The sequence below is a fragment of the Felis catus genome, chromosome A1 (genome assembly GCF_018350175.1).
Source record: "Felis catus isolate Fca126 chromosome A1, F.catus_Fca126_mat1.0, whole genome shotgun sequence".
Taxonomy (NCBI): Eukaryota; Metazoa; Chordata; class Mammalia; order Carnivora; family Felidae; genus Felis; species Felis catus.
In genome coordinates, this window is record NC_058368.1 from 210717923 (window position 1) to 210731618 (window position 13696).

At 38.4% G+C, this 13696-nt stretch overlaps 1 protein-coding gene across 4 annotated transcripts in view; it reads right to left on the reverse strand.

Moving 5' to 3' along the window:
* The window catches only part of SPEF2 (sperm flagellar 2), a 185765-nt gene that overhangs the window by 64364 nt on the left and 107705 nt on the right, over positions 1–13696 (reverse strand). For all 4 annotated transcript variants that reach the window (XM_011286553.4, XM_045038153.1, XM_045038156.1 and 1 more), the window contains 3 exons: positions 9898–10035; positions 5597–5748; positions 1716–1896 (listed from right to left, as the gene is read on the reverse strand). In XM_011286553.4, coding sequence (XP_011284855.2) covers positions 1716–1896; positions 5597–5748; positions 9898–10035 — 471 coding nt within the window. The remainder of the gene's footprint in view (positions 1–1715; positions 1897–5596; positions 5749–9897; positions 10036–13696) is intronic.

A 13696-nucleotide genomic window follows, 5' to 3' on the forward strand; every position in this document is an offset into this window, starting at 1 on the left:
TACTAGAATGTTCATAGCAGGGCTATCCATAATGGCACACACTGGAAGCCCAAATGTGTATTCGTAGCAGATCAGTTAAATAAACTGGGATAAGTTTATATAATGAAACAATATACAGCAACAAAAATGAATGGACTACAGCTACACTCAATAACATAGAATGAATCTCATAAATAATGTTGAGCAAAAGGAAACACAGAGACAAAAAGTAGGAGTCCATGTATGTAAAGCTCAAAAGCAAGGTAAGCTAAATTCTTCTGTTAAGAAATACAGACTAGGGAGATAAAACTGTTATGAAAATCAAGGCAATGGCTAGCAAAAAGGGAGATGGGGCTTCCGTGTTGTAGGGATGAAGGGGGTTAGGCCTGGGAAGGGGCACAAGAAGGACTTGGTAGGTGCCGACCTTTCCCACTTCTACTGTGTGGTGGTTCCACCAGTGTGTACTTCAGGTGCGTTCATCAAGCCATGCAGTTTTAGGTCGTGCACTTTGCCAAAACTCATATTAAATGTTTTTTATAGAAGAAGCAAGATAATGACAGGAATCTACAATCACTTTTGAGAAGGAGAAACGAAAGAAGGAACAAAAGGAAGAGAGGGAGAATGGAAAGGAGGCACTGAGGCTGCTGTGAGATAGACCAGAGAAAAGAACCCTCGAGGCAGAGTGGCCAGGAAGGGACTCGGGGAAAATGCGAGTTGACTCCTGGCTCTGAGACCCTGGGGCAAGCTCCTCTTCTAACTCTTCCACAAAATCTTTTGGAAGGTTGACACTGCCTCTTGTTTGGATGGGATATTTCAAGAAAACTCAAAGAAGGCTTGGCCCAGAATGAACCACACTGGGCACCCAGGCCTGGAGGATGAAGGAACAGGGGCCATCCAAGTTAAACTCTGTGTGTACCTTCTTTACAGGGTGAAGCTTCTACTTACATTAAAGTTCTCTGGACACTTTTCCCTTCTCTTCTGATTTGGTACAGGCCCCCTGCAGGCAACGACTATTATCCCTTTGCCTCCCAGTGAAGCTGGAAAGGACTGGAACTTTGAACTCCTACAGTTCTAGGTTCAAATCTCCTCTTAGACACTTACCTGTTAAGTGACCTTGGCAAAATTTTTTAACCTTTCTGGATCCCCATTTTCCCATGATAAAGAGGATAATACCCCATAGGTAACTTATGTTAACCAGAGGCCTATAGGCCAAATGTGTGTATTACCTGGCTCTGTAAAGTTTTGCAAACTTGATTATTTCTAACATGTTTAAATGAGTAGGCTTCACATACAAAATTTGAATTTCTGGCTTTTCTTGAAAAATTGGACGATCTGTCCATACTGGGCCTCATCCTTAAATGGCAAAGTTGGTTAGGGTGGAATAGCACACTCTTCTTTAGGAGTACAATTTCCACTTGGCCACAGTCCCACCCCTCCCTATTGCATTATATTTGATATACGTCGTTGACTTTTCCTGATTGGCCCTTTGGCCTCTGTACTTGGAACGTTGGCCCAGCACAGAAAATAAACTACATGTTGGTTTACTCCATTCTTGATCATATATATTTGCTGACTGAATCATTTCAATTCTTATTTCTTTCAGAAAACAAAACAAAACAGTTCCTGAAGGTATAAAATTATACAACATTGTGTAAATTTTCTACTCAGAGCATACTAGGAATATTGGTACTTAGTGAATGGGTTTTGCTGAAAAGGTAGTAACAAGCACTGCTTACCATGTGAGATATTGCTAAAGAAGCTTGCTGCCAGGTGTCCATTAGCAACTTCTCATCTGCCTCAAAGTTCGACTCAACATTTTCCAGTGAGTAATCAATCTTGCCCTTCAGTATGGTTTTTGTTTTTGTTTTGGACGTAGTTGAATCCGGGGAAACGGATATTCGAGGAATTAGAGGAATTCTTTGAAAAACAAGCAAACCAAAAGGAAACATAAATGTTTTATATAACAGAATTCTCTCTTTATGACCATGTTATTTTGGAAATCTTGTTGTCTTGCTTTAATCTCAATTTTCAAAGTCGTGCTGGAAGAACTCTTCAAATGAAGACTATAAAAGACTATATTCACATTTTAATAGTCTTACTAACAAGAGGAAACTAGAAACAAATAGTAACAAAACATAATTTTTACGTTTATTCTCACGAGGAGGGAAATTAAACAATGGCAATTATGAAGAAGTGCAATTTTGAAATTTAGCCAGGGCATAAACTTCTAACAAGGAACAAATCAGTCATGGAAAAGCAAACCAAATAAAACTGGGCATCACTCCTTCAAGATGACTAGTATCATTTGGCTTCTTGAAGTGGAAAATTAAAAATCAGGATACGAAAGATGTGAGGTCTGCAAGGGGGAATCCCATGGAGGCAACAAGGTTTTGATAGTGGGTGGGACAGATATCCAACAAACCTCCCTAGTTTAGAGTAGGGATAATGATGGCCTCCTTTGATTTGTAAAATGCTTTGGGAACACGAAGTTAAGCTCTCCCTTCTTTCAGCCGTATTGCTGCCCCTTTGTAGAAATTTTAGAGCTGCCTCTGGGAACATTCTCTCCCGAAGGACTCCCAAATCTCAAAGGTTAAGAGAAGCAGGTAGAGATCCCCAAAGCAGAATGCTTATTATGACTGGGATCCACCCTGGTGATACAAAGTGCAAAGAGCCCTCAGCTTGGGCACAGAATGGGGGTGGGGAGAGAAGCTCCAGCTCTGGCTTTGCTGAAACCTGAGGAGTCAGGAGCCATAATAGGAACAAGCATTTGGTTTGGCAGACTCAAACTGCTGGGGAATAGATTGTTGATCCAGAAGGCTGATTGGGAACTCCATCAAACAATTAGCTTGGTCTAGTTTTGAAGCATTAGATGTGGTTTCTTGAACTTGGCTCTTTGATTCTTATAGTACTTGGAGGGGGTGTGCTAAGGTGCTTCAATGCCGCATACATCTACCCACAGGACAATTTACATTTTAACAATCAAGTAATGCTAAATCTGTCACTGAAACACTGAAATTCATGTGTCTAACAAGTTAAGGTAAAATTTGTGTGATCATCTCTAAATGTTTAATATAGTCCAACAAGCATTTCCTAACACCGTGCTTTGGAGGACAGCAGTGGTGGCATATCATTTAGAAATAAAATTTGGGGTTAGAATTCATTTACTGGAAAAAATTCTGGCCTAGCTATAGTTCTGTCACTATCAATAGATACAAACTGGGGCTCCTTTCTGAAGTTCCTTCCCTTGAATAATACAAACATAAGACTACTACTATTACTGTTGTTACTAATTCTTAGCAACCACTAATTATTAGTTATTCATCAATTATTATTTACTATTATGTTGTTGTTGTTACAGGAATAAAATAGACAGCTATGTGAAAATGCTTGACAGTGTGCTTGCTTCCCTTATATATGTTAAAGAGACTGTAGCTGATTGGTTGATTGGTTGATACATTGATCGAGAGTTTTAGTAGATACTCAAAGCAGTGATTTGAGGTTGAGATTGGTGCACAGTTGTTTTGCAGAAAATAAGAACGGCCTGTTCTTTTGCCTGTTTTATTCTGCTAACCAACTTTAATAGCTTCCCCAATATGCCTAACTTGCTATTTTGTGCTAAGAACAGAATGCACTGCTACCGTAGACATTGGAACTTGGCCTCTTTAAATGGTTCTGATGGTTCATATTGCCTGCGGAATTTTTTATTATTGGCTTTTCAAAGTTCTCTTTCAGCAGCTTGCTGAGTTACACATTTCTCTTGTATTTGTACCAAGAAGTAGGTACAAACTTTCCTTCTTGTATTTTCCTGCTTACACGTGGGCATGATTGGGACACAGTGGGATTAGATGCAGGAAATCTAGAGAGAAGAAATGGGTCTCAGATCTTATGTATAACCATATTGTGTTCAGGTCATTTCAAATCCTTCTTGGTACATGGGATGATAAAACAAAGCAAGGACATGCAACACTTATCATTAAAATAGTGCATGTAAGTTATTGTTATAACATTCAATAATAATAGTCACCACTTATTGAGATTATTGAGACTAGATCTCAAGTCTTCTGATTCCCTAACATGGTCCTCAGTGCTTTGAAGATTTCATTTTCTGTAATGTTCACAACAGCCTTACTTTATAGATAAGGAAACCAAGGCTTAAGAGAGTTGGGGTGACTTTTCCCCCAAAATAAATTATTTTAATTTACTCACATACACCTAGTAAGTAACAGACCCAGGACTGAAACCAGATCTGTCTGTCTTCAAAACATATTCACTATTCCATATTTAATCTGTGCGACATGTACCTGCATTGACTTGAGAAAGCTTATAAAGTACACATAGTACTTTCCAGCTACAATACATATCATATCTTTGGAGATCTAAATTTAATGTTCAGCATGTGTATTATTCTTAAAATCTAACTTCTTTTTTTTTCCCCTCTTCGTATTTATTGATTCTTATTTTCTCATGACCTCCTTACGGGTCATGAGAAAATATTACTTTAATTCTTAATGCTATTTTATTAGCTTATGTTAATTAATCATTTAATTTTAAGGATTTTTAATTTTATGTTTGTTACCTTAATTTATTTTAATTCTTACCTTTTGCACATTTAACGTTTTACAGTTGAGACCCACATCATAGGAATTGCTACTACTCCCACTCCCTATTTCTTAAAAACATTTTTTTCTATTTGCTCATAGCTTCTCTGGGTTTGGGATCTTGCCCTTCCCCTGCCCCCACCCATTGGGCCTATAAAAGCAATGATTTACAAACTTTTGTATTGCATGGGAGTGTTTGAAAATATAATTCTTTATTCTCTTGCTCTGGCAGGAATCTGATGTTAGACTATTGACAAGTCTTTCAGTCTCATGAAGTCATGATCACATATGACTGAACCTTCACTGTTTCTCAATTATGTTTACCTGTAAAAGAAGACTCATAACCTCTTCCATTTTCATTTACATGTAACACACACACACACACACACACACACACACACACACACACAGTGCTTGGAACCTTTCATAAAAGTGGTAGAGATTCATGATTCCTTATTGAAAACCCTTGGACCAAAAGTTTTCCAGAATTGAAACTTTATATATACTATCCCCAGCAGACTCCATTGGAAGCACTTCATAATAAAATGCACTATACTTCTGCAGCAAAGTGAGTAAATAGTCACCATAATTTGGATAATAATGCATATCAGTAGTCTTAAGTTGAAGTTAGAAAATTTTTCACTTTTTAGAGCTTTTTTGGATTTTTGATGTGCAGATACAGAAGTGTGTGTGTGTGTGTGTGTGTGTGTGTGTGTGTGTGTGTGTTTTAATGTTTATTTATTTTTGAGAGAGACAGAGACAGAGTGTGAGCAGGGGAGGGGAAGAGAGAAAGGGAGACAGAATCCGGAACAGGCTCCAGGCTCTGAGCTGTCAGCACAGAGCCCGACACGGGGCTTGAACCCACAAATCGTGAGATCATGACCTGAGCCGAAGTCAGACGCTTAACCAACTGAGCCACCCAGGCACCCAGGAGTGTGGTTTTTATTAGCAGTATTCAACTTAAAATCACAAATTTTTAATTCAAACCAAGTATAGTGGAACACGATAGCCTGCCTTACCTATGTTGGCTTTCTGAAATGTCTCTTCTATCCACTTGGATCAATGGGACTCGAGTAAATCTCTTATTGTCGTCGATTGGGATTTTGCCTTCCATTCCCCTGTAATAATCTTGAAGGAATCTCTTTGTATCTTCGAAACGGTTCAATTCTGCCTTTAATAGCAAAATGACTGTCAATACCCAAGAATGAGCAAGCTGATCTGTACATATTTCCCATCTAAGTTCTGTAAGCATTATTTTAAAATATTTCAGTTGAAATCAATTTTCTGGAAATTAAGAAAGAGAATTAGCTATAAGTGTATATCTAAAATGTCATAAAAATTAAAGATAATTGGTGACTTTGTGCTCTCTGTACTCATTGAGTATAATTCCACTTAAGAAGATGGCATTTCTATGCCTCTTGATATTGTGACAAAAGATTACAGTATGTATGATGCCTGAAGTAGTGTATATTATGCATTATTTTGACATTAAGAATTCCTGTGTCCTGTATATTCAACCAACCGATACATTAACAAATACGTGAGTGTCTTCTACCAGAGGTAACAAATTAGTTGATTTGAGAGATGCCAAAAATAGGATAAATACATACACAGATGCAGATACAAAAACAAAAAATTGAAGTACAAAATAAGAGACTAGGTTTTGGTCCTCTAGGACTATGAAACATAGTTGTGGAGAAATGACATGGGAAGGCAAAGTGGTAACAGATAGTTCTCTCTTCACAGTTTCTGTTCTTGCTCAATAGGTGTAGAATATGAGATCATTCCTCCAGGCTCACAGCAAAACCCATCTGTTGACTTTGCCAGTATTGCCTTGAGCAAAATGGAGAACACAGAGGAGTTGGTGATAAGTCGAGCATGAGTTATTCACAAGGGACTCCCGGCCAGCCAAGCCATTTCCCTATGCAGTAATGAGGAAATGCATGTATAGTGAGTGCCAAACACACAAATGTAGACCATGAGTTTTTCAGCCCATTCTCCCATTAGGTCTCAGAGAAGTTGGCATGTTCACACTGCTCTTTGGTAGTATAAACATGACATCCAGACTTTGCTTTGATTAGTAGGGCTACTTAAACCAGTACCTGAGGGCTTAAAGATCTTCTGCAGAAGTATTCCATGATACATAGTTAATTATAGAAAGCATCTTTGCCAAAAAGAACAAAAATGACCTAGTGTTCAAAGCCCTTAGCTGAACCTAACCCAAGGATACTCATGAATATTTGTCAAGCAATTAATGTTGCCATTTATTTCTTAAAACATTAAGACATAGTCTTGTACTGACTGCCACATTCACAGTTTAGAATAAATAAAGGCTTTCACACTGTAGTCTACAACAGAAGACAAAACCAGTTTCAATAGATTTGTTTTTGATACAAAAAAGGGTAAGCCAAAGTGCTCCTGAAAGGTGTCTTGCACATTATTAAACTTTTCCAGGCAAATGACTGAAACAGGAAGATGTTCACTTGGTTAAACTGAGTCTATATTATAAAACAAAATTGCCATTCATATATTGTTTTAAATTATCGAGCATGTTTTAAATATTTGGATTTTAAATATAAATGTACATTGAACTTTTCGAACTAGTATTTTGAAATTATTAAGAAAACTAAATATTTTTCTTTTCTTGCATAGCAACCAAATTAAGTTTTAAAATATTCATATATGGACAAATCTCACAGTGTGATAATAAGTGTTTGCATTTGTCATGCTGAGACACAGAATCCTAGTTTTGAAGAGAATGTTAGAAAATCATCTAGCACAGCATTTTCTAAAATTTATTGTGTAGAAAACTTGTCCTGTAGGCTGTTAATGAGTACCCTGCCAGAGATAAAAACAAACAAAAACTTTACAATGTCGAATAGTTTCAGAAATGCTGGGTTGACTTATCAAAAAGTTTCTTTATGGCAGGCCATCATGGTGTCCTAATATGTCAATATACTTGTCCATCTCCCAGGGGAGAGAGAAGGGTAGAGTATTTTGTACTTCCCAATCTCATTTGATTGCTGAGTCCTTTTTCTGTGAACCATTGTGTAAAACTAGTGTTCCATGGAACCCACTTTGGGAAATGCTCATCTAGCTGTTTGTTACTCAGTACTGCAGGCCCCTGAAGACTTCACAAGGATTCTTTCCCCTAGCGCTCCATAAACATGTGCAAACTTCTGCTTATGAGTTTCCTTGTCCAGCAGCTCAGTTGCTTCCAAAGTCTGTTATTTGACAGACAGTTCTAATCGTTAGGTTCTTTCTTCATTTATCAAACTGACATCCACTTCCTGAGAATTCCATCTTTGGTTTTTATAAGAATCCTATTGATCCAGTGCAGAATGAGTTTCCTTGCTATTCCATGTAGCAGGCCTTCAACTATCTGAGCAGTGTTGATGATACAACGGTGATTAGGAGCACTGGTTTGGGAGTTAGGCTTCCTCAGTCCCAATCCCTGCTCTCTCACTTACTGATTGTGTGCCATCGGGCAAATCATTCCACTTATGTCTGCCTCAGTTTCCTCATCTGTCAAATGAGGATTATAACAGAAGCTACAGCATAGGGTTGTTGGGAAGGTTTCACGTAACCTATGTGAAAGTCCATAGAGCAGTGCTTGGCACGTATGGAGGAAAGAGTAAGGAATTAATAAATAGCAGCTTTTATTTAGTGTCCTTTCCTTTATCTTCTTTCCTCCTAGTTCGCTTTAGAAGTGGATTCGGCTTCTCAGGACGAGATCCTTAAATCTAGGTATTGCTGAGAGGTAAGTCATGCCATTCCCACAAGAGGCAGTACTGCTGGGACTAATGAGAAATGATTCACAAAGATTCTCTATTCGCTTTGCCACTGGATTTCAGTTATTTCCGCCACAAGCTTCTGATGCACCGTTCTAACAGCCAGTCTCTGCTTGCCTAAACTCGTGCTTAAGGAATGCTACCTGAGGTGGCATAGGCTGCCTGGGTGGATCAGGCTGCTTAGGTGGCTCATTGTAATCCTTTATACAACCCATGCCTGGATCCCAGAGCTATAGTCAGTGAGGCTGCTCCTGCACCTCAGGTTTCTGCTGACTTTTCAGGCCTCCTGTGGTCCAAGCTGCCCATGCATCATGGGCTTGTCCCTCTGAAGGTTGGAAGTATCAGCATTCGCAGTCATTAGTTGAATGAGCATGTATTAAACACCTACTGTGTGCTAGCTCAGACTGTCAGCTAAATATTCTCCTCTCCTATAATACCTTCTCATGTAAGTCAGTCAGTTGAAGACTAAAAATGTATCCTTTTCCATTCTCTACCATCACTGCTATTCTCTTAGGAAAGAGTACTTAGGTAGACACAACTTGACCAAGACAACCTTCCTATGCCCCTCAGCTTGGCTAGACTGTACAGTCTTCTTCCTAAGTCTTGACTCCTGACATCCCTTTTCTTATTTACTCTAGAAAACTTATTGTAAATCTTTGCTCTGTCCATTTGAGGTATAAATCTTTTCAAAAGCTTCTTGCCAGTTTTAGAACTTAAAACTGTCTTTACTAAGTATCTGGGCACCATCCCTTTGAAATGTTAGGCATCAAGGAAGATAGCGCCTCTCTCTGCCAGTTCGTCTGGCAGTGGAGGAGCCTTGTTCCCAGTGGTAAAAGTACCTTCTGTAGCGAAGGTAGGAGAAAGCTTACTTTTCCTTTAGGCAAGGCCAATCAGCAAGTACAGATGGGTTCTGTACTAAGGACTACACTCCAGCTCTCCAACTCTCTCTAGCTCTTCCTCTTGGCAATGCTGGGTATCCAGACTTGGTGTGTGCTCTCTCCTATTGTTGACAATAGTCTTGGAAAAAGAGCAAAGCCTAACTTCTTGTCTGGTGCAATATTTTTATTTAACAGGCTGCAAATATAAGTTAATGAGGTTGTTCTGGTGAACGGTATTTTTTTTTTTCAATCCTGACATAAAACTTTTTTCTGGAATCGAATGCCTGCTCATGTTGACTTAGCCCATGCTCTCTGGCAGGGCTGCTTTCCTGGGCTTCTGCTGGCCACTCTGGGTGTCCCAGAGGCTGACAAGGTAACAACCAGTATAGACACTACCTCTCCTGCCACTCTCCACTGTTCTAAGCTGGTCAGTGGTTGCTTTGGATGCTCCCAGTTCTGGTGCTTGTTTGGCCCAGGACCCAAATGATTTATTTCAGCTAACTTCTTCAGCAAGTTGGAGCTCAGGCCAGGCAGAGTGCTGTGAGTAAAGTGAGCCTGAATGGGCCCCTCATGCTTCCAAAGGAACTGTAAAGGAAGGGACAGGACATAGCTGGGGAGGCGAGAGTCTGTGTCGTTGACAGCCGCTCTTACCTGCATCAGTGAGAAGAAATGGTTCATCGTGATTCCGATGGTGTCCTGCAACCAGCTCTCATTAATGATATCCTGACGCTCCTGATCTGCCTCTTCCTTCCGGGCATCACAGATGTCCCACAGGCGGTCTCGTAAATCCTGAGCAGAAAGAGACATCGCTGTTATGGTTTAGGATCATGGCTCAAATCACCTCAGTGTAATAAAACTGGAATCCTTTGCCTGTCTTAAAAATATCTCCAAAGAAGATTGGACCTAATGCACTCATGTATTTTATTTCTTCATTCAACAACTTTTTATTTTGCTTCTACCCTATGCCAGGCCTTTCCTTTGTAAGACCAGCTCACCAAATCATATGCCCACATCAAGCACAAACCCACTACAATTCACTTTAGTCATGGGTGGCTATGTGTTATGTAGTATTCCAATCCTTTCACAGGAAATTTTCTTAGTTGAAAAAGTCCTTTCAGGGAATTTGGGGGGAAATGACGAATTGTCGGTGGAAGAAATATGCAGCCATATTTAATCCAAGGGCACGGGCTCATTCGTTAATCATGAGTGCGGCATGTCATTCACCAAGAACTGCTGTCTGAGCTTAATAGGATTGTTCAAATCTAAGCTTTTCACTAAAGAGCTAGCAGTAAAATAACTAACTAACTAACTAACTAAATAAATAAATAAATAAATAAATAAAAATGAAAAAAATCTTTGCAAGATCCCAGGTCTGCCATTGATGTAAAAAAACTAACACTATTTACTATGCACTGAGGTCTTTCTACGTGTGTTAGAGTATCAGAATATGTCACTGTACTTATACCAACTCATTTAATGCCTCGCAACAATCTGAGGTACTATTATTGTCTTCATTTTGCAGATGAGTCACAGAGAGGTTGTTTTCCTAATGTCACACAGTGAGTAAGTGGTAGATCCAAGACATGAGCCTGTGGTGCTGGGTAATACACAACTGTATTTCAGGTCTCAGTTACTTTGTCTGAAACTTACTTTTTGGATGTGCAATATAGAATAAATTAGTTTATGTATATAAAGCACTTAGCATAGTATTTAGCATACAATAATTCCTCAGTTAATAAAAACTAATATAATCTTATAAGAATATAATATTCATAGCAATAAAATCTGTTTAATAAAATATACCATTAATGAAATATGTACAGTCAATTAAAATGTGACAGTTTTCATACTAATAATTTATTGAACATTAGTCTGTGTTGGGCGTTGTGTTAAGTGCTTCACATTGATTACTCTGCTAATTCCAACAATAACCAGGAAGTAAATTCCGGTGAGTAAATGGATGCCCAGAGAGGTTAAGTCACTTGGCTCTGGCTTCAATGTGGTAGAGTCAGGAATCTTAATGCAATCGGTTTGATTCCAATGCCCCCAGTAGGTTTTATTTCTATGATACTATGTCACTGAAACAATTAACATATTGGTTTGTTACCTCCAGGGAACTGCATATAAAATGAAAATATCACAGCCATTTTTGAAGCCATATTCTAAGTATTAGAACAATGCACCATTATTTTGGAGCTGATCTTGGTATCTCCATGGTCTTTCCACAGATACTCTGTCAGACATTCAGTGAGTATTGGCTTGTGTCTACCAAGCATTTGTACATTTATGAGAGCTAGAAGAGTTCCCTTTTTCTCCTGCCTCACTGTGAAGACTTGGCAAGTACTAGTGTCTGTGTGGCTCAGATTTCTGATGGCAGAGTGAGGACAATGCAATAGGAGAACCTCTCCAATAACTTCTCAGAATTGGAATGAAACAAGCCAAGAACAAAGACATTTACCAAGCATAGAGATGGTCTGGGCTACCCAGAGGCATGGCTGGTTTTCACGTGTTGTTTGGAAAGAATTAGGGAATTATTAAATATCCCTTAATAATCATAGGTGTGTTGTATTTAAGAAAAACTCATGGCTATTGTGAAGGTTATACAGACAAAAATCATTAAAAATGAACACTTTTACAAAATTGTTATGAATTTGACTCTGATACGCCTTGGCGATGGCCAACTTTTGTTGAATTTAATGGGAGTTCTTTGTACTTCTTGCATTTTGATGTCTGTGTCGTTCCTCAGATTAGGTAAGTTTTCAGCTATAATTTGCTCAAATAAACCTTCTGCCCATTTTCTCTCTTCATCTTCTGGGACTCTTATACGAGTGTTATTCTGTTTTAAGAAGTCACTGAGTTCCCTAAGTCTACCTTTCTTTTCAGCTTCGCTATTTTCCATAATTTTATCCTCTGTATCACTAAGTTGTTCCTCTCTTTGTCCATCCTCAGTCTTGGCATCCATCCATTCACGTTTCCATCTCAGTTATAGCATTTTTAATTTGGGCCCAACTAGATTTTAACTCTTTCATCTCTGAAGAAAGGGATTCTCTAGCGTCTTCTATGCTTTTTTTTCAAGCCCAGATAGAATTCTTATAATTGTTTTAAATTCTAGTTCAGACACCTTACTTATATCTGTATTGATTAAATCTCTGGCTGTCATTTCTTCCTGTTCTTTCTTTTGGGGTGAATTCCTCTGTCTTGTCATTTCGGAGGAAAAAATAATAAAAATTAATAAATTACAAAAATAAAGGAAACCAGGTCCTTTGGTCGGTTTTGGTTATGTTTTAGTCTGCTTGTTAAGAGAAGCTGCCATGCTCTCTCCTTCGAATTATGAAGATTGTTCTCTTAATCCTCAGATTGATATCCGAGGTGTTCAAAATGATTTGATGTTGATCTGGCTGTGCTTGAGGGCTGAGACAACCCCAGGGTTCCCCTACTACTCTGCCATCCTAGCTCCTCCTCCTTTTACAAAAGTTTTAAAGGTTTTTGTCGGGTCAAAAGACCAAATTCAACTTATATGGTGCTTATTAGAGTCTCACATAAAACAAAATGACACAAAAAGGTGCAAAGTCAAAACTTAGATGAGACAAATACAAATAAGAAATAAAACAAGGTTCACAGTATTGTTATCGGATACAGTAGAATTCAGTACAAAAGTAGTTGTTTGGGGGCAACGATGGTTATTTTACACTATAGAGAGTGTAGGAGACCATGAAGAGATAAGTTATCATGTTTCTTCACATCAAATATCACTATGTCAGAGAAACCCTTTAATGAACGGTTCATGGTGTGGGGAGTCTGGCAGCGTGGGTTCAGATTCCACCTGTGAGGCTTACTATCTCTTTACCATATTTCTTCATCCATAAAATGTGACTATTACTCGTTCCCACCCCAGAGGGTTGTCCTGAGGGTGAAACAAGACAGTGCCAGCACATACACATGTTCAGTTTACTGATTACTGGCGCTACATTAAAACCTATAGAGCAAAAGATATAGCAAGGAAAATGGATAGAAACGTAACCATGACAGGGGTTTTTAACCCACTTTCATTCGTTTTTGCAAGATTATGTAGGTACAAAAATGTTAAAAAAAAAAAAAAGAATACAGTAATTGTTTCAATCAGAATACTTATGATGCTTTAAAAAAATGAAAGTAATATAAGGGCCCATCCTAAACCTGACTTAGGACATAGGGTCTGAAGCAAAGGCGGGATTATTTTTCTAAACTTTACAAGTTTCTCTACAATATACTACTGCTAAGAATCCACTGCTAAAAAGCATTCTAATGACATTAGGAATGTTAACTGGGCCAAAACTTTGAGTCTTCTAAATAGAGACTATATGTTGTTTTCTAGTGCCCATGAAATATAAACAGAAATTTTTCACATTTCAGACAACTGAAAAATTATGACAAATTTGAAATATTTTTAAAATTAATTAAAATCAAAATT